Here is a 23,704-nt window from a genome sequence, read left to right on the forward strand (position 1 = left end):
TAAATGCAAATATTAGCATGCTAACAGCGGATTTCATCATAGAAATTCTATATGATCAGCAACATTTGTGAACCTGCTATAAACACAAGGTTCAACTGGGCCATATACTGGGTCATATATTCCCATTTAGGCATCTACTCAAACTTGAAGAACTGGAAAAATGTTAGCTGTTGGACCTAGACACCGTTAAGAAAATTATAAAATTAACACAGATTTTTATAATTTCTTGATTAACTATTGTACGGATCTGATTTTTTATTTATTTTTTTAAATAGACTATGCAAATACATTTCTTTTTCACTTGCTACCCTTTACATGCCAAACTATCAAAATATAATTATTTCACTGCCTTACTGGTGGTTGTTGCCAGGCCGGTGATGTTTTTTCAAATTCTTCATTCCATATTTAGGGGTGAATCAAATAAAATTTCACGAACGATACAAATTTTTCAAAGTTACATATGGGCGACATATGTTGACACCTAAACACACATGGACAATTTAACATTGCACTTGCAGGGGATGAAAAATGTGGAAATCACAAGAATTGGGATTTATAATAAAATGTTAATAATCTCAGTGTGTGACGATGCTCGTGCAAACACTGGCCCACTCATGAAGGAGGAGATACATACATCCTATAATCGTTATATTAAGAAGACTGGACGACTCCTCTTTTCCCCCTAGCCTCAGAAGGTGATCCCACCCATATACTTAAAATAAATTAATATTAAGCTGACATCTGTAAACGGTTTTAAAATCTTTGTCTTAGCTCATCTATAAAGACACTGTACATCATCTGTAAAGCCATTGACAACATGAATTTCTACAGTAGAGTAAGAGTCCACATATCAAAAGCTTTGCACAAAAAGAAAAAACAAATTTGAAATACTGTAGCCTACTTATTCACTTGCATACACAGATACATTTCCTGCAAACAGCAGAGAAAAGAGTTGCATTATTAAATTGGAGTTCCACATGGAAATCTCAGATCTGCTTAGAAATGTCACTTCTGGCAAGCGGTGCATGACTTGTGTTTGATTTCTCACTAAAATTTTAAAATCTAAAAACTCATTTAGGATGCGATGACATTTTCCATCCAAAACCCAAAAGAACAGTACAAAATAAATCCAAGCTCAAAGTGCAAAGAGGAAAACCTTTCTTGTACACAAAATAAACAACGGCTGATACGTTACACAAAAAGTAAAATCCTTAGAAAGTAGTTGCATTGATGTCGGCGTCACAGGAACTAAAGGTTTTTATATACACGTAAAATAGAGTAAAAGTGCATTTAAACATAAAGAGATGAAAAATGGGATGTACGTTTCTCCTCAAAAACAGGAATGGAAAAACCTCGAGTACCCAATAGTCATGACTTTATGATGTTCAAGGACATTAGATAGTGTTAACTGGATATGGAATGTGTTTGACTTTTGTTTCTCAGTGCTTTTTTCCTCTCTTTGCTCCTCCCTCAGCCCCAATAAGCTGAGGCAGATGGGTAGCCTCAGTGGGCGTAGTCAAGCCAGAGGTCATTTCCTGTTAAAAGGGGTTTTTTCCTTGCCACTGTTGCCAAGTGCTTAACTCTTTGTTTTTTTTTCCCCCTTTAAAATATTATAGAGTTTCGATCTTACTATGTAAAGTGCCCTGAGATGACTTGTGCTGTGATTTGGCACTATAAAAAGTAATTGCTTGGACTAAGCTGACCTTTAAAACAGACGACCTGCGAGGAGTATGTTGATATTTTTGGCAAGTAAAATTATTTGAGACTGGTGAGTTTCACCTCTGAGACCAACGTTGGAAATAAAGGCTCAAATCTATAACACACTACACAAATAAGCATGCACATGTAGGTCTACTCTGTGGAGCATGGCACAGAAAATCATCAGAGCCTGTCACGGCTATCCTACTGTTGACCTATATGAAAAACCAACCAAAGCAAAACTGTTATTAGTTTTCAGAGATTTCCTTTTTGAGAACAAAGAACAGCGCCATTAAATCGTCAGATATATTAAAATGCCAAAAAAATAACACACATACTGAGTCTGTGATGGGGGACTTGATATGAAGGGTTTCATTTTTCAGCAGCCTGAATAGACACAGTCTTTCATCAATAAAGACTTGAATCACAATAAAAGACAAAAGGTTGTATAAAATTCAGTTTCAAAAGATGACAGTTTACATGATGTGTGTGAAGGGGGCAATCAGACAGACAATACAGGCAGCCAGTGCTCATCGAAGGATGGACGCAGGAGAGGACAAGACAGGACTCCCAAAACGTCATCCAATAGTTATTTTCTTTGAGAAAACATTTAAATGAAACCCACGTTTCTCTTCTCAGCCGTTTTTGACCTCTCTCACCTCCATCTTTCACCAGCACTTGTGGTCAGTAGTAAAATTCACATACAGCTAAATACCTACACGGTACCCAAAGAAAGTACCATCGTTTCCCCCTTCGATGAGGACGAGAAAAGAAAACAAAGACCGCTGCTGTTAAACTGACAAAAAAGTAAAGAGGAAAAAATCAAAAGCAAAAATCAAAATATATACAGCCAAACAGGGAGCTCTGCTAGAGACAGAAACTGATATTTAACTTAATGTACCATTCAGTTTGTACATCACAATGCCACACACCATTTTTGGCTATCCAGTACAGTGAAGGAACCGTGTGGGAAGGGCATATTTAAGCTAACATAAAATGTACATGTACCTTATGTCCATTTAAAAAAAAAAAATGGAAACATGCAAGTGGTATTTTTGAGGCTTTAGTGAAGTTCAAGCAGCATTAAATAATTAATACCACGCTAATAGAAAGCCTTAATTTAAAAAAAAGAAGAAAAATGAGTGCATTTTTACATTAAGATGTCATAGTGCCGCTCTGTGTCATCATCAGACTGTCGTCTACAGTAATGACACTACTTTAGCTTTTGATGTCTTTCTCCAGTCAAACTAACTGCACCAACAGAAGTGCATACACACCAACTTCTCCCCATTTAGTAGGAAGTATTACTGTCCCCACAAGCAGATGCCTCATCAACAGATTAAGTTCTGGCCACACACACATACACACTCGAATTCCCTTGAGTGTCGTAATCTCTGATATTTGGAAAAAATTATTTTGATTTGTCCCTATTGTGCGTTAAATACGCATCTATGTGGAGCAGATTGGATGGGATGAGGATTTTAGAGACTTTGGGTTTCTGAACCAATAAACTGTGTATATGTGTCGAGAGAGATGCCCACATGTTTTAGAAAGCGAGTGTTGCGTCACCAAAACCCCTCATAATTTGTAGCCAGATGGATGTGCGCTCATGCCCCCTCCCTCCTCTGCTCCTTCCTCATTGGCTGCAATTTCATGGAGGGTTAAAGGGCAGAGGCTTCATCCCCACCGATGACGCGGCAAATCCAGGTGTGCATGTGCAGGCGTGTGTGTTGGGGTACAGTCTAATAGGATTATCAGGCTGCATGCACAGACAGCTCAAATCACCAATTTAAAAAAAATAAAATGGATAAGGCTGTAGCACCACCTGCTGGTCAGCCACTGTCATTACAGCTAAAAGTTCAGCTGTAATGGAATTTTAAAATCACCCTTTTCCCGTTTTATCCGTCCTGATACTCACATGCTCACATCTGGGATGCATTTTTCTAACCTCATAACAACTGGGAAAAATAAAAATCTCCTTTGGTTGTTTCCTTTTCCCCGTCTTTCTCAAGGAGATAAAGCTGATCAAATTTGTAATGAGAAGTACCCCTTTACCATTACTCTCAGCAGCTGGGAGCTACTTATGTGGTTTATAATTATGTTCCCCCCTCTGCACAGGTTAAAGCTTTCCAGAAACGTCCACAAAAGAGGTTAAAGCCATTATAAGCCTGGGAAAAAGATGACTGACCACACAAAACAATAGGAATGACGGGGGGGCGACATTAAAAGCAAGACAAGAAAAGAACAATGAAACAAAACAGCTCTGGTTACGATTCTTATGAATTATTCCAACATAATCCACAATGAGTTTTCTGACAAAAACGGCCAAAATAAAAAATAATATAGCTCTGTAGACAAGACAAAAAAGGTCAGGATTAAAAAGAAAGAATAAAATTAGTAAATATTCTACATCATTACTATCCCACATTACAATCACTATAGACCCCTGTTGTATATTCCTTTGAACGAGTAAAAGTTTTAATTGAACGACATTTCTGCGTCTGACAAGACGGGCGTGGTGGACGACGAAGTGGAATCGGCCAGAGAGACGGTGCTATTGTCCCGGCTCCTGTGCAAAGTGCTCCGACTGGGCGTTGACGAGTTAGAGGGCGTGGAGCAGTTGGAGGGCGGGCCCGAGCCTGTACTGGGACTGCTATGATTGGACAAGGCGGAGAACAGCGCGTTCTTTTGGAGATTTTTGTTTTGCAGCTCGAGCTGTAGGTGCTGGCAGATCTCCTCGGGAAGGCGGTGATACTCCTCTTCCAGTTTCCGATCCAACTGAGACTTAAGCTGCAGACGACACGGAGGCAAAATGTTAACACATTTTCATTTCAGCTACAACAGGAAATGACTGGAATAAAGAAACTGACTGTATATAAAAGATAGCTGTAACCATCAGTAAACAGCCGATCTCCTATTTGCAACCAGTGGTGCCGCCCCCTACTGGTCACTAGAAACAATGCAGGTTTAAAGAACTTCCGCACTGGTTTCATTTTTGTGATCCTAAAGTGAGAGTTTAAAAATAAACCCCTGGGCTTATCTTTGTCATTTTTTTATTTCTATTTATAGAGATGCCAGCATTGTTGCTACATGTATTTCTAACTTTGGACAAGTTGGAGATTTTTTGCAGATCCAACTTTTTTAGTCTCGCTTCTTTTGCTCACCTGTGGAAGCTCCTCGTCTATGCGTTGTAGGACGTCCCGATGCCTCTGCAGCAGCTTGTCGTCTCTCCTGGTCTGCGCTTCCTCCAGCTGGGATACAGAAAGGAATAAAAAACAAAAAACAAAAACAAAGACCGAGGAAGTGCTTTGAAGTTGATATCAATAATAGAAATATGAGCTATAAACAAGAAAAATGGACTGCTGGTGATAAAAGATGAAGTGTGTGTGCGCTAGGGCGAGTACTTACCCCACGGATTAGAGAGACAGAATCTTGAATGTGTTTCCTGTTGATCTCATTCAGTTCCCTAAAGAGAAAAATATAAGGATGAAAAGAAGAGTGAGGAATTCAATTCTTTAAGATAAGGCTGACTTTTTCTTTACTAATGCTTAAAAAAAATTATTACGATTCAGCTTTGTCTTTTTCACGGTTCTTGGCTTCACTGATGCTGTTTAGTCGTTTCCTGTCCAGGATCTTCTGGAGTTCTTTCTTCTCCCTGCAGACACAGTGACACACAGATAGTAGGTCCAAACAAGGACTATCAAATCAATCTTGCAGATAAAGCAAAAATGAAATATACCATAGTAGCTAAAAGGAGATTGTCATCCCCCAAACATCTGATACGAATTCCTTCTGACTCACCTTTTTCCATTTGATCATTCATGTTAAATTATAATAACATAATAAAAACAAAACAAAAACTAGAAATAAATCTAAAAAAGGAGTGTTCTCTTTTTTTGGTTTCAGTAAGACGTCTGGCTGCTGCATTTTACACTTTGTTGACTCAAACAAGTGTATTATAAAAAATTGGTGCAGAGGTTTTTACAATATTGGTGCTCAGATGTGGTGTTTTCAGTTCGGTAGACACATATGACCCATAAGTCACATTTAGCTGCTGTGGCATCCAGCATTTAATATCCATTTAATAGTCCTTTAATGTACTGATTTCAGGAACGTTGGTGGGATTTTAAAACATTTAAAAAGACATACATCTTCGTCCGTCTAGCAGTGAACATTCACACTATGCCTGCATGATTGACACACGCAACATCCCCCCCAGTGGTAGAAATGGACTGACTTACTTCTCGCATAGTTCCTTGACCTTTTTCACCTGAGCTGCTTGGCATTCACTGGCAATCTCCTTCAACTTCTGGTGGGCCTAGAAACACAGCCCAGAAAAGACGACCTGTTAGCAAATCACTGCACTTTTTACAACATTGCTTCAAATCACTGACATTTGTTTATGCACAGCTCTATTAAGGTAACACCACAGCATTTCAACCAGGTTGAGGTCTGGACTTTGATTGGAGCATTGTGACACAACTACTCAGGCACTCTGTTGTAGGTTGTCTGCTGTGCTTGAGCTCAATGACCTGTTTCGTGACCCAGTTTCAGCCAAGCTTTAGCTTTTGGACAGATGTCCTCACTTTTCTCTATAGAATACTTTGGTGTACAAAGGAGTTCATGGTTAGCTCAGTGACTGCAAGGTACCCAGGTCCTATTGCTGCAAAGCAAACCCAAATCATCCCACCTCCACCACCATGCTGGGTGTGAGTCATAAATTTTAACATTTAACACGCTAACTGAGGTCTGCAGAGCCTGAGATGAAGTTTTGGCAGTTTCTCTGAGCATTCCACGGTTTGAAGATCGTGGCATTGTGTTAACACACACGAGAATGCTCCAGCACAGAAAACTGACAAAGCATTCGCTTTTCTGAAGGTTTTCACAGTACCTGATGATAAATAATCAAGTGCGCTTGATTAGCAGCCTGGCATGTGCTTACCAATTACAATTACCCTTTTAAATCTTATGGAAGTACTAGTAGTTCACAGCACTGTACATGCAAGAGCTGTGCGTGTGCGTTTATGAGAGAGAGATTACCTCTTGCAGGTGTGTTTTTTGCTTCTCTCTTTCGATTGCAAAAAGCTCTTCACGTAGTTTTAGGAGTTGCTGCATGTGAATCTCTTTCAGCTGATTCTTCTGCTTCTCCAGATCATCCAAGGCAGCCAACTCGCTCTGCACCAGTTCCTGGGACTCACTGAGGTACAATTTCAGGTAAGCAATTTCAGTATCTCCTTAACACATTTCATTAGCATTCTTTTGAAAAACTATTTTCCATCACTGGTTCCTTTTTTCATATTTTAGGATTTTTCCCCCCAACATCAGGGGAAAAATTGCCCAGTTACCCCCCATGTCCATCCTTACCTTTTCTTGAAACTGCGTTTGAGTTGTTTCTCAATCTGGCTGCGTTTCCTTTGGGTGTCAGACTGAAGCTGGGTTTTCTGGTCCTTACTTAGATTAGACACCTACACAAACCACAAAAACCAATTTATTTTTGCAGCACAAAGGCAACAAGCAACAAACTGATACTTCAATTACTAGTTTCGATAATTAAATCCGTCTGTGCGTACCTTCTTCAGATGTTTCTTGCGCAGCTCTTTGAGTTCTTTTCTTTGTTTTTTAAGGAGCTTTTCATAATGTTTATTCTGCTGCAGCTCCTCTACAGACTGAACCTTGACATCTGACAAACACACAAACCAGCGTAAATATTGCTGTAAACTTGTCATTTCCATCTTGGCCAGCCTGACCACAAAATAATTTTTGCACACTTAGCTGTGTGTGAGATTTCTGTGAAATGAGTGAAATGAATAAGCTGGGATGACCTTACCTGTTAGGACAGTACCTATGAGGTCCTCCTTCTGAGATTGTACTACGCACAAAGAGAAATAAACACAAGAGGAGACACACACACAGGGCGCATGAAATGGATGATGGACAAATGACTCAGATGCAAATAAACAGAACTTGATGCCACTGCTAGAAAAAAAGGACTGTAAAAGTCTTATTTTGAAAAGCCTGACGCTTTAACTTGTGAAAAACTGACATAGCGGACGTGGATGAATTACACACACAGTGAAAGTAGGTCATTTCACAGCTTTATCAAAGACACATATGTGAACATATTTCGTTAGGTAATTTCAACATATAATAGAGTCTTGGACCAAGACTGCACAGTGCTAATACACAGCAATACAGTTTCAAGATATCACAATTTCTATTACGCTATAGATGCAACTATAACAAGCAAACACATGTGCAGGTCTGTAGAATCTATATACTTAATCATTTAGACAAGGTTTGTGACTACCTGGTGCAGGTAACTTGATGACATCAGGAGGATCTTCCTTTGGGGGGGGATGGGGTGTTGGGGAAGGGGAGGGGATTCCAAATCCTGGACTGAGTTCTCTCTTGTTCTCTCCTTCTTTGGGCTGGTTGGTGAGAGGCTGGGTGAAAATGGCATGTAATGAATTAAAACCTACAATAAAAGTGTGCAGGCGAAAGTAAAAGTAGAGTGTGGGGGAACTAATGTGATCAACATACCTGTCTCACCTCACTGTTGTCTTCTAAGAGACTAGCTAGCTGTGTCTCTCTCTTGTGCTTCTCACTGATATGCTTAATAGGGTTGGTGAGAGCTTCTGCATACTCTGAATACACACACAGATATCCATGAAACAATATACAGGTTAGTGTAACTTATTGTGCTGTAAACATGGCTGACAAAATAATAATATGAGAATAGTTTTCATTTTTAGGGTAGATTCATTTTTTAAATCTGTTTGTGGGAGTCATGCTACCCTTTGCCCTCCATTTTGCCATGCTAAGCTAGGCTAGCTGGTTGCTAACTTTGATACCGCTCATGTCTGTAGAGTAAACAGTTTAATTTCAGGAAAACAGTAAATAAGTGAATTTCAAAACTAACCTTAAACTATTAAAATTGTTCCTTTAAAGCCACATGTTGCCATGTATATCATATCATAACAACTAGCCAACAAACAGAGAAGACAAACATGTTAGCTAAAAGTTAGCTAAAGGTAACAATTTCAATTTCTACTTCTGTTTTTTTAGCTAAAAAGGTATGAGACTTAGAGAAGTAAGTATTTCCACAAAAAGTTATTGCTCAACAGATACAATACATATAAAGAAAATGAAAGTAATTAAAAAATAATAATTAAAAAATCCAGATCCAAACACTGAAGCATGGCTTGACCAAATAATAAAACACCTTCATATGCAAGTGGGCTAGAGACAAAACTATACACAAACATGTGCTGGCTAGTGTCATCTTCAGGGTGGTCAGGTGACCACACAGCTAAATCTGCTACTAATTATTGTTTAAAAGTTGCTTCTTTAAAAGTGTTATCTATAAGCTAGGTCGAGGATATATTTGGCAAACGTTGCTGAATGCAAGAAGAAAAGAGAAATGCCTCAAAGGTTTGTGGATGTAGTTTATTTTTAGCCTGTTTGTGTGACATATTAATCCAGAGTGATGCTTGCATGGTGTCATTACCCTGGTGTTCATTAGGGATGTAGTCCTGAGCTTCAGTATAAACCAGAAGTGACGGCAGCATAAGCGGCTGGTTTAGCTCATTCTTCAGGTTGATGTAATGGTAGCCTAGAAGGAGGAAGAAATAAATAACTGACGTTAGTACAGATGGTAAAAGACCATGTACGATGTTCCCACTGAGTGCAAATAAAGTATCAGTGATGGCCTCTGATAGTGACTGTTTGATGCCAAGAGTGTTTATTTCCTTACCCGGCCTAATAGCCGAAACAGGGAGAATCCGGTGTCCAATGAACTTGCCGTTTTCCTCAAACACAGCTATTCTCAGAGAGGCCAGTGTAGGGAGGACCACCTGGAGAGTGTTGACACCACGAGAGAAGTTTAGAGAGCAAGAGATAAAGGTTTAAAAGATATGCGAACCCTGCTCTGTTCGTCTGTTACCTTGTTAAAGACAAACATTTCATCATCCCACACAGGGTCCAGCGAGTTCCCATTAGATGTTTTGGTTCTGTACTTCCTTTTTGTGTCAGCTGGAAGTCCAAAAATGTCCACTTCCACATACACACCAACCTTCTTATCTGTCAGGAACTGGCCTGAGATCACCTGGTAGATGTTGGGTTACAAATTTGTCATTTTTTCACTCACGGGAGCAACGAAATTGCAAATACTGAACTCAGATATGTCTTACTTTAATTTTGACCGTGTTAGCGACTATGCCGTCTACTATGTTTTCTGTGAAAGGGTCAAAGTGTTTGTCTGTCCTTCTCATGAACTCTGGCTTCAACAGGTAACCGCTCAGGCCATTATACTCAAACACACCCATGTTCAGCTGCATAGGAAGGTCTAAGAGTAAGGAAGAACAAAACAGAGCAGATATTGGTATCAACCAGCATCAGAATTCCAACCTTTAATTGACTAAAGACTTTGAAAGACAACCAAATTAAAACAACTTTACAAATACATAAACCACAGTAATGATAAATGCATATTATTCATAGCTATTAATAATTGTTAGAGCGTTTAGATGGTGCCACCAGGTGTTTGCAGGGTTTATTTAGCATCTTTTCACTCAAAGCTTAATTTTAGGCCGGTTGAATTTGTCACCATTAAAGCCAGTAAAAAATGGGTTGCCCATACTCAGGTGCCAGTTCAATCCAAGCAAACACTACGATGGAGTGGCTTCAGCCTGTGCTGGGGGACAATGTTTGTGTGGCATGAAGATTTGTTGTCCACTCTGAGTCCCATTGCATGTAAAGCATGTAAAAGGGTGGACCATTTATATGGATACACCGTAATAAAATGGGAATGGTTGGTGATATTAAAGTCCTGTTTGTGGCACATTAGTATATGTGAGGGGGCAAACTCCTCAAGATGGGTGGTGACCATGGTGGCCATTTAGAAGTCGGCCATCTTGGATAGAACTTTTGTTTTTTCAATAGGAAGAGGACCATGTGACACATCAAACTTATTGGTAATGTCACAAGAAAAACAATGGTGTGCTTGGTTTCAATGTAACTTTATTCTTTCATGAGTTATTTACAAGTTTCTCTTTGTTTACAGCCATTGACATGTCGAAGAGGTTAACACGTGAGGAGCGGATCGAAATTGTGTCGATATCTGGTGAACGCAGTAACCGGGTCATTGCAGCAGATTTCAATGCAAGACACCCTACGAGACCACCCATCTCCCATGCTACAGTCAGCAAACTGCTTGCCAAGTTTCGTGAAACTGGTTCAGTGTTGGATTTGCCAAAATGTGGACGCAAGAAAACTGTCACTAATGAAGAAACATCAGTGGCTGTCCTAGCTTCATTCAGCAAGAGCCCACAGCGTAGCACTCGCCGCATGTCACTGGAGAGCGGCATTAGTCGAACATCCCTTCGGCAGATATTAGCTACTCACAAATGGCACCCTTACAAACTCCAGCTACTGCAGCATCTCAACGAGGATGACACAGAATTTGCAGAATGGGCAAAACAAAAATTGAAACAGGACCCTCAGTTCACGCAGAAGATTTTTTTCAGTGATGAGGCAAACTTTTATGTGAATGGTGAAGTTAACAAACAAAATCACCGCTATTGGTCTGACACTAACCCACATTGGATGGATCCCTCCAAGACTGTTGGAACAACAAAAGTGAGGGTTTGGTGTGGTATATTGGGTACAACGATAGTGGGTCCATTCTTCATCAATGGAAACCTCAAGGCCACTGGATATTTGAAATTGCTACATGATGATGCGTTTCCCTCTTCATGCACTGAAGCTGGCACGTTCCCCGAGTTTTCCACAATGATGGTGCACCACCACATTATGGGTGCCAGGTCCGAGCATTCCTAGATGAACAGTTTCCTGGAAAGTGGATTGATCATTGTGGGCCAGTTGAATGGCCCCCAAGGTCTCCCGATCTGACCCCCTTAGACTTTTATCTTTGGGGTCATCTGAAGGCAATTGTCTATGGTGTGAAGATACGAGATGTGCAGCACCTGAAACTACGGATACTGGATGCCTGTGCTGGCATTTCTCCTGCAGTGTTGCTATCAGTGTGTGAAGAGTGGGAGAAGAGGGTTGCATTGACAATCCAACACAATGGGCAGCACATTGAACACATTTTATAAGTGGTCAGAAACTTGTAAATAACTCATGAAAGAATAAAGTTACGTTGAAACCAAGCACACCATTGTTTTTCTTGTGACATTACCAATAAGTTTGATGTGTCACATGGCCCTCTTCCTATTGAAAAAAAACAAAAGTTGTATCCAAGATGGCCGACTTCTAAATGGCCACCATGGTCATCAACCATCTTGAGGAGTTTGCCCCCTCACATATACTAATGCGCCACAAACAGGACTTTAATATCACCAACCATTCCCATTTTATTACGGTGTATCCATATAAATGGCCCACCCTGTATAAAAGTTAGCTCCATGTAGAATGAGGGTAGTTTGAAGTTATAGGACATCATCACTATTTTTTGGGTTAGGGTTTGAATACTTGAGTCTTTTTGGTGTTCCAAGTTAGTCCCAATTTGTTCCATGATGTGAATGCAAAGGGTTTGCTGTCTTACAGTTTAGGCTTAACTTTTAAACACATCCAGTTTCTTTATGTCCAAGACTAAAAGTAGCACAACTTACCAAGTGTCTGGAAGTTTAGCGCCACCATCTGGCATCCGACGTTCCAGAAAAGCTGAGGCATGTAGTTGGAGCTGTCTACTCTTGTTCCTTTAGGATAGATTCGGCTCAGCTGGTTCTTATTGTACCTGGAGGAGTCCTGCTAAGGATTAACACTGTATACAGAGGTAGAGTGTTGCACATGTGCAGAAACTATTTATTTATTACACACTGTAAACTGCACCAGAAAAAAAGAGTCACTGGTGTTTGGTCTAAGGTCGAGATCAAAACCAGATGAGACATTTTCCTCCATCAATAATGTCAAAAACTGTTGAGAAGGACTGACAGCGCAGCTGATATTTAGAGAAACACAGTTGTTTGGTTGATTTTCTACAGTCAGATGAGAAAACTGATACTACTTTCAATGTCCGCTAAAACTGAGGCTACAGTCTGATGGGCGGTTAACTTGAAGCACGAACATTAGAAATGAGGGAGAAAAGCTAGCCCGCCTAACTACACAGACAGGAAAGTATGCCTACCAGCAGTTTTTGTGCGTTTAATCTTTATTCCTAAGATTTGAGAAAGTCAGTACACCCAGTAAATAATAATTCAGCAAGTAAATTCTCATGAAACCATAAATTGTACTTTTTAAACCTTGCCCAAATACTTCTTTTTACCACTTTTAAACTTAAGCTTGCAAGGATACTCAACAAACTCTATAGGGAAGCTCTTCAGGGCATCCATGCCTTTGGTTTCAACAAACGATGACATCTCAAAGAACCTCTTCCTCTCTGTTGAAAGAAATGAGAAGCAAAGGGGGAAAAAAACAAGTCAGAATAACCTGTGACAAGATGATGCTACCTGCGAGTGAGTCTGTTTGGCTAATGAGCTACACCATAAACACGGCTGCTCCTCTCACTCGCAGTTTTTGCCTGATAAAGTGAATGCATCCTTCCTTTTCCGTTAAGCACTCACACACACACTTACTAGCTGCCCATTCAAAGGTCTTAAATTTGACGGGTTCAATGTAGTTGACGAGATTTGACATCTCCTCCGTGGCGTTCGCCTCGCTGCTGGCGGTACCCTGCGGGAGGCAGATACCACTAATCCATAAAGCAGCCTAATACCAGCCAGTCAAACAATCCATCAGTCCTCTTGCTGGCACCTACCTCGTCGGAGTTTGGCTTTTTCAGCTCTGCCACCGACTCGTCCTCCTCCTCCTCCTCGCTCTCTCCTTCACCTCCTGGTAGGGTGTGATTAGAAAAAGTAACTTTACATAAGACAACTTCTACAATGTGCTGGGATCCTTTGTTTCTTCAACCCACCAATGGACTTCCGAGGCTCGGAGTCTTTCACCATCCTTTCAGCCAGCTTTTCCTCTCCATTGGACAGGAGTTGGCTTCCCTCTTCTGTCAGAGGGCAGTCTACACACGCAACAGCAAACTATCAGCTTAACAGGAATTCTTTTGATCGTCTACATCAACTTCGTTTTCAGTTACAATCATTTACCACATTACAAAGGCTAAGTTGATGTTATTATCCCAGCAGGGGAGAACGGGTGATTGCCTGCACTTTACCGTTGTGAGGCGAAGACTGCTCCCCTGGCTCTTTGCGCCTTATGCTGCCACTCTCAGAGGGTCGGTGATGGTGATGTTTCTTCTTGTTTTTGATAAGAATCTTCCCCATCAATTCCTGCGGCGAAGGCAGCAGCTGACCTTCGCTCAGCTAAAATCACAAGGATAACACCATGCTGTCAGAGGGAGGAGAATAATGTAGTCGCATTGACGAGCTTCTTGATATTTAAATATGAGAAGAGGTATTTTAGAGCTACACATATTTGACTAGAAAATACGATTTTTGTGCTCCTTCTTTTCTGCAAGTTTTGCCCTTTTTCTTTATCATATTATATCGTTTTGGTTTTTGCTTTTCTTGCAAGCTATTCTACTTTACTTCGAGCTGTTCTACGGTTAACGTTATAGGTGATGTAACACAGTAATTTTCTAGCTTTGGGGATAAATAAAGCATCTTTTCTTATCTTTACTTGACTGAATGAGCTGAGCAATAAAAAGAAGCACATGTGCCTTTATCTGAGATGAATAATGAGTCTGCGCTAAAAGAAGCAAAGCAAACAAGGTCACAGTTTTCAACAGTTTGGTAATGTTAAACTGGCCTCTATGACTCTTGAAACTAGAAATGCATAGGCTAAAATAAGTGTTGAAACTCCTCCAATTTTCTAAGTAAATATATCTCTAAAGGTGCTATTGACGTGAAATTCTCACCAGATGTCAGCAAGTGATGCAAGTGTTGAACGCGCTTACTGAAATGTATTTAATACTGAGCAAAAGCCTCCTGTATGGAGAAACTAGTCGCATGCTTTGCTAAGGTGTGATTTTGGCCCATTCATCCACACAAACACTCTTCAAATCCTGATTTTTTAAATTGGATCCGGGTCAGGTGATTGGCCGGGCCGTTCTAGCAGCTTTATTTTCTTTCTCTAAAACAAATTAAGTTTCTTTGGCTGTGTGTTTGGGATCATTGTCTTGCTGCAACATCAATCCTCATTTCATCATCATCATCATCCTAGCAGATGGCAGCAGATTCTTAATCAAGAATGTCTTGGTACATTTTCCATTCACCCATCCTTCCTTGTTAGCTTCCTTTTATCTGAAGCTTGCCAGTGCTGCTTGCTAGAACAGCCACACCACACCGTGATGTTCACATCTCCAAACTTCACTCTTGGTGTGGTGTTTTCGGGGTGAAATGCAGTCCCTTTGACCTTCAGACATGGTGTGACTTATTGCATCCAAATGGTTCAATTTTGGTCTCATCTGACAAGACTATAGACTCCCAGTATTTCACAGGCTTGTCTAAATGTTGTTCAGCAAACTTTAAACATGCTTCTTCAGCCTTGTATGATGAGCGTGCATACAGGGCATGGCGGTTGACTGCATGATTTATGGTTTTCTTTGAAACAATGGTGCCTGCTGACTGCAGGTCTTTCTGTAGATCTTGTGGGGACCACCTGGTCGTTGCTGGTTTATGGTGAAATGATGTCATTTCCACTTCTGGATTATGGCCTCAACAGTGTTTGCTTGAACCTTCAATAGTTTAGAAATTGTTCTGTAACCAGTGCCATTAGTATGTTTTGCAACAATAAGGTTGTGAGAGAGCTCATTGGCTTTACCCATGATGAGATGTTTCTACCTTGGTAATTACATTTTTTTATAGGCCATCGGTTGGGACTGAACCAGCTGATACTTCTTGTTCGTTTGTTTGTGCGTTGTGAAACCAAAAGCCAAGACGGGTCAGGTCACAAGCTGATCGGCATAAGGAGTGCAATCGTATTTGATGGTTTGTAAGTTGAGTAACACCGTGACAGACGAGTAAAAAGATATTAGTGTCTTAATAATTTGCCTTGAGGAACAGCAAATGTAATCATTAAAACTAAAAAAAAACAAAACTTCAAAGTTGTTATATAAATAAAAAGGGACAAATTGTATATTTTTAGAGAAACAGAGAGACTCAGAAAGAGAGAGAAAGAGTGATCATCTAAAACTAGACTGAAAAAACAAACACATGACCTAAACCCCCCACGCATTCACACCACTGAATGTGGAACTACATGAGGGTGCTGCTAATTATCATTTAAAAACTCATTGTAGCCGTGGAAAAACATCAAAAGCCAACTTCTAGCCTATAGCACCATCAAGTGCAGTATATACCAAGATGATGCTCTATCCTTTTTGCTGATTTGCTTTTATCTGAACCCCCTCGCTGAGCTGATTATAAAACAAGTACATGGCTAAAGATTCAAATCTAGGCTGATCATTGGCTACCTGGTATAAATGGAGGTCTTCAAGTCATGCACTAGAGCTATGTTCAGGCTCGTGGGATGTTACCTTTCATTATAAACCCCATTAAAAAGGTTGAGTACACATGAAACAGCTAGAAGCCTGTTATCTGTCTTTGCTAATACACTGTTCACTGAGTGCAGGGTTTAGAAACTTTGGGTTCTATCTGGGTGAACGGGGGGAAAAAGCTTCAAGTTTTTCAGCCCAGCAGTGACCCGATCTGTTCAGACATCTGGAGTCATTTGGACTTTTACACTTTTAAGATAAGATAAAACTTTATTAATCCCTCGGGTGGGTTCCTCTGGGAAATTCGGTACTTTTACAAGTGTGGCAGCAGCAAATTGAGGGAAAAGTTCAGCATCCACATCAGAGATGACTTACTGGATATTTCTCCAATGGCTCGATGAGCAGCGCATCTCCAAAGATTGTCCTGCAGTACTCTGCCATCTTAGCCTGCTGCTTTGCTCTGAAAGGACAGAGGAAATGGTTGGTTGGTTGGTTTAGTGTCCTAAAAATCATTAACCCAATAAACCCTTCATTGGTTTAGGAATGTTTTGCACTCTGAACACTGCACATGTTACAGAGCGAGCATTTCCTTCAAAGGATTGGATTTGCATCTGGTCTGGTATTAAATAACCTGAACTCAAGCGTGCTGTGCTTATCCCTAATGCAAAGAGTCTGCAGAAGACCAAATCATCTGAATACTCCTGACAAAACACACAGACGTGCAACTTACGAATCCACGTGGTTTTCAAAGGACAGGATGACGGGGTATGGCGAGGTCTTGAAAGCACTCTCTGCTATGGCTTCAATCACTTCCTGCAGTCAAGACAAGAATGATAAAAACTCAAAACTGGACACAATCCCTCAGCACAGGTTTTGTTTGTTGAAAATTACTCCACATTAAATTTTTTACAAGAGTAAAAAATGACACAAAACTGCAACTGATCAAGCTGATGAAGAGGAAAACAAAAACGTCAAAGAGAGCAGAATTGTGCCTGTGACATTTCTGCAGCAGCTCCCACCTTAAAGGGGATCTCAGTGGTCATGGTGAATCCGTGGGTGATGTAGGGTTCTTCATCTTGTGGTCGGCCCTTCCAGCAGTCCAGCTCAATACAGCGACAACCAGTGAGCAGCACCTGCCTATACATCTCCACCGAAGAATTCCCGGTCAGCTGGCCCACTAAGATACGAGAAGAGCTATGGGTTCAGAACCAAAAAGCGCCCAGCAAATGAACCATCACGCTTGCATGCATGCCGTTTACATGTCACACCTGTGAGGTACGTGTTGTGTGACGAGTTGATAAAGTAGTGAGAGAGCGGTTGGTTCATGTCGTCGATGATGTCCAGCCTCTCTGGAGGTACGATGGTGTTTTCCTCTCCCCCCAGATACCGACTGAATGCCTGCAAACTGATTTGGTCTGCAAGAAAGAACGCGATGACAGCGTTTCAAAACAGCCGGAAACATCCCAACAGATCAAAGACTGCTGTTCTTAGGAGAGGCATCAACAGGCGCAGAGGGCAGCCAGATGTGATCGCTGCAGCAGGACAGCCAATCATCTCGCAGATCGCGGACTAACATAGTTATGGCTGTGCTGCTAATTTGTTCACAGGTTTATTAATATAATAACACAGATAAAGAACAGCCTTAGTACTTTACCAACGTTTTTTGGCCTGCTATCGCTTCATCAGGGTGATCAAGAACTATAGTGCATACAGCACTTTAAATAACATGCGTGTTTGAGGAGAAAGACATGAAATTGTAATAGGTCAGTTTTAAAAACAACCAATCATATCCACTGATTCAGCTCTGAATAAAAGCCTGATGCCACACAGAGAGTTACAGACCTCTCTCCAGCTGACTGGTGTTGGTCTCGTATTTCTCCATGATCTGTCGGACTTGGTCTCTTTTCAGTGGGGGGTAGAGCACCTCGTTTAGTCTGGAGTCTCTCTGCCTGCGGTTGATGAAGTCCATTAGCTGGTCCAAAGAGATGAACGGCTTCCTCTTGGAGCCACTGGAGCAGAGACAAAATAAGAGTCCGAGTGTATAACATGTACGCAAGAGTATTACTAGAAATCCTAAGACTATAGCTAGAGCATCCTTAAAGCGCACCTTTCCTCAAAGATGCTCTGGATCTCAGGTCGAAGACATAAGTTGTCCAGAAGCTTCTGGAAGGCATCCCAGGTGATATCATCTGGCTTTATTCCCTCTGACTGAAGCAAAAAGACAGATTTGATTTTATAAACAGGCTCTGCCTCAAGCACACACATTGATAAGTTAATAAACAACAGACAGCATTACATTACACTGCTATGTGCTGTTGTCTAGAGAGAATATTAACAGGCTTTTATAAGCTGCATTGCTCTGAGTACCCAGCAGGAGGCTCCAGAGTACAGCAATCTACAGAGAAATGCTGACAGCACATTTTGCACAATCTGGTATCTCTTCAAGAAAAAAAAAAGTCTTGTGACTTCAAACTGATTTTAGGAAAGATTGCACTGACTCATCAAAAAAATTTTTAAAAAATAAATAAATAAAAAACTAATTTTACCTCAAACCCACAGGGCTGAGGTACTGTACACAGCAGATACAAGCAAAGATTAGCAGAAAGTTGTTTTAGGAAGAGTCTTAGTAGAAAGCATGTTACCATGATTAACATTTTAACCGCAGGCACACTGTCGAGAAAACAAGATTCATGGCAATCTTTAGTTTGCTGTGTAAATTGGTTTATTTCCATTGTTGCTAAAATGAACTTCAAGAGGTTTTTATTGGGTGTGAAAGAAAGTACTGTAAGAGAAAGAGTTGCACTTTGTGTAATAATTAAAAAGTTTAGCAAAACACTACGAGCAAGTTGCAGTAATCAAAGCTAGTCAGTTAGCTAGCTATACTATGTTTAGCTAGCTATATGTAGTAGCTGAAGCAGCCAGTTTACCTGTTCATTTATTAGTAGGGTTGCCAACTCCCTGAAAAATAAATAAGGGACACCTCGTGGCCAGGGCCGGGCGACCCAGTTGTCTTCACCCTTCCCAGTGTGGTGAATTTTCTAGCTCTTTTTTTGTGTGTGAAATTATTTTTTTAACCATTTGACTTGAAGTTGATTGTGCGATTTTTGGCCCATTTTGAGCCGATTTTTGAGTGATCGGACCGATTTTGGCCTTCATCGTGCGTCGTGTAGTATACGTGGGGTAACGAGAAGTGATTAACACCTCACGACCAGCTCCCGATCATCAATCGCTCGTGAGGGTGTCACCCTCACGAGCGATTGATGATCGCGCGCAAACGTAAACGTAAACGTTGGTGAAAAAGACGGCGCAGCACGGCTGTGCAGCGTGTGATCTGGACACAAGTGATGGAGGCACTTGTAGAACTTTGGAAAGCTCATCCGAGCCTTTTCCATGTGGCATCACAAAATGATCACGACCACAACAACCGTGAAAATAGTTGGATTTACACTGCTGCTCAATCACAGCTGCCTGATCAATGTTTTTCATTAGCAATTTAGCAAAGTTGATGGTGGTGGTGTGTGTGTCTGTGTGAGTGAAAGACAGAGCGAGCGACAGATTTTCTGTTATAACCTTCATGTTATGGAGGCACAGTGTGAGCACTCAGGTCGCATCAGAGCATCGGGCAGTATAGTGTGAGACCTGCATCGTGACCTACCAACTTCTAACCCCTGCGAGTCAATCGTGCAGTTTGAGCAGGAGCTGAATAACGTGACTGAAAAAATCGCAGTGTCTGCCCAGCTTTAGGTGTACTGTCATCCGAGACTTGCACCGCAGTGTCAGCGTTTGTTTCCCTGTTGGCCATGCTTCTTGTTGTGGTCATCTGTTGTCTTCCGGTATTTTCTCCGCAAGCGACCTTTCCTTGACCAATGAGATGAGCGGTAATCTGAATTGTCATACTCGAATTGTCATAAGTGTGCTGTCAGCTCATTGGTCACAAAGCAGGAGAGGGGCTGGGAATTATGTTTTCAAACAAAGCGTTAATTCCATTAAAAGTTATAGACTACTTTTGATTCTCACTGTATTACGGGACAAAGTGCGTCCCTTATTAGCTCAATACGGGACAAAGTGCGTCCCTTATTAGCTCAATACGGGACGTGTACTTTTGTTTCTAAATACGGGACGATTCCGTATTTTAAGGGACGGTTGGCAACCCTATTTATTAGTTCACCTGTATTTTCAGTGCTTTCACCGCATTATTAAACCGTTTCATCAATTTGTATTTTAGTATGCAGTTATTTTATGTACAACAAAGGATTTACATTTGTATGTTAGCTTGCTAGGTGGTTTTTAACTCAGGGTAACATGTGGCTACAGATAAAAGCTAGAAATGTTAGAAGCTGTGTTTAAAAACTGTGAGGCCAATATTATTTGAATACAAACATGCCTCTAAGAGCAGCATGTTAACTGTTGTGTAAGAGTACAGGCAGCAGCTAGCCTCTCTCTGTAACAAAATCCACAAACAAGCATTTCACGTGTTATGTCTTGTCCTGCAACCCACTGAAATCTTACTATTTTCTGTTATTGCTACTCTTCCACAGGCCTGCCAACTTTTGTTGCCTTCCTTGCACTGCAAAGACACACCAAGAACACAACTATATGCAACGCCTCCGCAGTTCAGTTCATTTCAGCCATTCTCGATGCATACACCAGTTCACCAAACCCATATGTCGACTATCCATGTGATCAGTGATTTTATTGAGTGATTACCTTGTTATTAATGAGGCCACACTGCTCCAGAGCTGTCTCCACTCTCTTTTTATCAGAAAACATCTTGATGACACTAAAAGACAAAGTACAAAATCACATTCAGATCAAATGTTTACAGTGACACGTGCAAGCAAAAAGAGTCAGAAACCTAAGAAGTGATTGTAAACATAAAAAAATCAGAGTCACTATAAAAGAGCCGAGAGAGAAAGTGGAAGAGAGACAAAGAAGAGGAAAAGAAAGAAGAAGTGAGGAGCAGTTTAAAAGTGGTTGGCGAGGGTGGTACTCACTTCTTCACTGGAATCTTCCCTTCCTGGTTCACTTGAAGCTTTAACTTCGTGTACCTGACAAAGACAAAGAACAGTCAAGTATGAGTATTTTTTAATCATCGAAAATTCGCAGTATTGTAGGACGGCACGCACACAAACTCTTACGCTTTGTAAAGAAAGGTGTTCCGCGATACATTCTGGGAAAGTATGTTTGTGGACAAAGCGAACAGCTCATCTGTCCAAATCTGGAAACACACAGACATGAAAGGGATAAAAGACGGTTGTTTGACTGTTCACCTCATGTTAAACCTTGGTGAAACAGTTACTATATACAGTGTAGCAGACACACACAGGAATTAATCTCTGTTTTTAGCTACTTAACATACGCACGCCTTTATGTCAAAGTAAAGTAAGCAATCAGCTCAAGGCTTGAGGGAATAAAGTCAGCTGTACAGGTAGGAGTGCAGTGGGGGACATGAGGATGGAAAAGAGGAAAAGAAAAGGAGGAAATACATTAAACTATAAATTATTTGGACAGTTAAGCTAGTTAAGAATTGTGGTTACCTTCGCTACATCCTCTTGCATGGCCTGGAAGTTGAGGAAAGAAACGTTGACCAGGTCATTGCCATAGACGACGGTTAACAGCTTCCCTTCTCCGTTCACCTCCTTAGTAAGGCCCAGCACTTCTTTCACCTTTGCGTCCTGGCACACAAAGATATTTATGCTTTTTCAGGATGTTTCATTACACGGACACGATCTAGCAAATTCAACAACGATCTGAACACTGAGCGGACAGATAAAACTCGTCCGTGTCTCCATCTCCTGAGGATATTAAATGTGATGCATGCGGTGTAGCGCCCTGATCTAATTAACCAAACGACTCTTTCCTCCTTTTTAGCCCACCCCTGTGTTCCCTCCACCAACTCTCTCTAACACTCAATGGCTTTCTGTCAATTATAGATCACTCTTGTGACATCATGTCTCTCTTTCATTTCAGTTAAATACATTAGCCAGGAGCACTCTTTATAGACTGTTTATAGGGAATATAGTGCTAAAGAAACACGCAAAATGCTCAAAGACGGCGTCCATACTACCAATGTTCACATATCAACATATGAAAATACAGAATCTGTAGGTAAGGGGCACAAATTCGAGCAGGATTTGGTTGGAAGCAGGTAAATACTTCACATGGAGACCAAATCAGGAAGTCTCACCCCAGATTGTAAATCTCAAAGGTGTCGTACAGTCGCTGACGGTTTCCTAGATTCACAGATGCTAACATGAGAGAGGAAGTGCAACCATGAATTATGAGAAGGCTCTTTAATAACAGAGATATCATCCACTGATTATAGCAGGTTTAGTCAATATTTCTAATGCACTTTTCATACTATAACCACGGTATGACATAAAAAATAAGACTTTATCTTACCATTTCAAGAACCATTTGTAATAAACACTTTAACGTGCAGAATGAACTCGCCACACATCTGTGTTTGAATTGTTTACCACTAATACGCGCCCATATTTCACACTCTGCCTTGGTCAGATCTAGGCTCTTACACAATGACTTCCTCACTAACAGTCGCTGGTTATATCACTTCCTGTCTGATAGTCCATCTGTCATCAGCCTCATTAGCACTCCGTCACCTTTGCACCATCAGCTGAGAGAGGAAACGCACATGAATCGTTTGGCGACAGTCACATTTGAGCATCACGTTTGTGGTCAGGGGACAAAGTAACAGCTTCTCCCCCCTCTTTTCTCCCACACAGGCATAAACAAATATTACCAACCTTTGGCTGTTTGGCATACTTTCCCGTTCTGGTGTCCCTGATGTAACTGATGTCCAAAATCTCGACATCCTACAGGAGAGGAATATCAAAAGATTTGTGTTATCACAAACACTCAGCGAAAGCGTGTGAGAGCAGGACAACTAATCTTTATCAGTCAGCCTATTAAACGGGTGGGGAAAGAGGAAATTGTGAGATGTAAGTTCATCTGTTTCTACACAGTGTCATGCACACATATATTGTTTCCCTGACTCTGAGGGCTTCTGATGTGATACATGATTATAAATCAAGAAATACTTGATGGACTCATAGAAATAAATAGAGGAAAAACAGATCTAATACACAGGATCCATGCAGCACAAATAAAAGCCCTTACACTCTCTGTGCAGAGAGCTGGACTGATTAAAATAAAGTGCATCCATTCATCAAAGAGAAATTTGGGTGAAATGATCACATGTGTTTCTGGTGGTTCTGAATCTATTTTTATTAGTTATTAGGAGGTTTTGGGGTTTTTTGGATTATCAAAATCTCGATTAGAAAACGTGCTTTAACCAATAACGGTGGCCGAGCCTCCTTACGCACCACCGCTCTCGTGTCACATACGGGTTTTAAACATATTATTTACTGCTGTTAGCAGTTTATGTAAGACGCAGCGAACAGAAATGCTGATAGAGCAAAAGTCTGCTGCTCTTGCATGGAGCAGTGTGGGAGAAAGAGAAAAAACTTGAATAAAAGCCTGTGCAAGAAATTAATTCCTCAGGCAAAAAGCTCATGCGCCGTC

At 40.8% G+C, this 23,704-nt stretch overlaps 1 protein-coding gene across 2 annotated transcripts in view; it reads right to left on the bottom strand.

Moving 5' to 3' along the window:
- Positions 1-2,047: 2,047 nt before the first annotated feature.
- plcb3 (phospholipase C, beta 3 (phosphatidylinositol-specific)) overlaps positions 2,048-23,704 on the bottom strand; it is a 55,199-nt gene continuing 33,542 nt past the window's right edge. The window contains exons 3-34 of one of the 2 annotated variants that reach the window (XM_026161723.2): positions 22,927-22,995; positions 21,700-21,837; positions 21,301-21,380; positions 21,157-21,210; positions 20,870-20,942; positions 18,270-18,370; positions 18,005-18,171; positions 17,431-17,577; positions 17,182-17,339; positions 16,893-16,975; positions 16,538-16,622; positions 13,883-14,030; positions 13,631-13,729; positions 13,475-13,548; positions 13,293-13,389; positions 13,012-13,096; positions 12,330-12,454; positions 9,888-10,042; positions 9,641-9,802; positions 9,452-9,551; positions 9,206-9,310; positions 8,248-8,342; positions 8,006-8,141; positions 7,526-7,567; positions 7,269-7,378; positions 7,063-7,163; positions 6,739-6,895; positions 5,940-6,016; positions 5,264-5,353; positions 5,107-5,164; positions 4,863-4,949; positions 2,048-4,488 (exon numbers count right to left, since the gene is read on the bottom strand). In XM_026161723.2, coding sequence (XP_026017508.1) covers positions 4,177-4,488; positions 4,863-4,949; positions 5,107-5,164; positions 5,264-5,353; positions 5,940-6,016; positions 6,739-6,895; positions 7,063-7,163; positions 7,269-7,378; positions 7,526-7,567; positions 8,006-8,141; positions 8,248-8,342; positions 9,206-9,310; positions 9,452-9,551; positions 9,641-9,802; positions 9,888-10,042; positions 12,330-12,454; positions 13,012-13,096; positions 13,293-13,389; positions 13,475-13,548; positions 13,631-13,729; positions 13,883-14,030; positions 16,538-16,622; positions 16,893-16,975; positions 17,182-17,339; positions 17,431-17,577; positions 18,005-18,171; positions 18,270-18,370; positions 20,870-20,942; positions 21,157-21,210; positions 21,301-21,380; positions 21,700-21,837; positions 22,927-22,995 — 3,570 coding nt within the window. In that variant the 3' untranslated portion in view covers positions 2,048-4,176. Of the gene's footprint in view, positions 4,489-4,862; positions 4,950-5,106; positions 5,165-5,263; positions 5,354-5,939; positions 6,017-6,738; positions 6,896-7,062; positions 7,164-7,268; positions 7,379-7,525; positions 7,568-8,005; positions 8,142-8,238; positions 8,343-9,205; positions 9,311-9,451; positions 9,552-9,640; positions 9,803-9,887; positions 10,043-12,329; positions 12,455-13,011; positions 13,097-13,292; positions 13,390-13,474; positions 13,549-13,630; positions 13,730-13,882; positions 14,031-16,537; positions 16,623-16,892; positions 16,976-17,181; positions 17,340-17,430; positions 17,578-18,004; positions 18,172-18,269; positions 18,371-20,869; positions 20,943-21,156; positions 21,211-21,300; positions 21,381-21,699; positions 21,838-22,926; positions 22,996-23,704 lie in introns of both variants that reach the window. The other variant, XM_026161722.2, reaches the window with a different exon arrangement.

Source organism: Astatotilapia calliptera, chromosome 3 (assembly GCF_964374335.1).
Source record: "Astatotilapia calliptera chromosome 3, fAstCal68.1, whole genome shotgun sequence".
Taxonomy (NCBI): Eukaryota; Metazoa; Chordata; class Actinopteri; order Cichliformes; family Cichlidae; genus Astatotilapia; species Astatotilapia calliptera.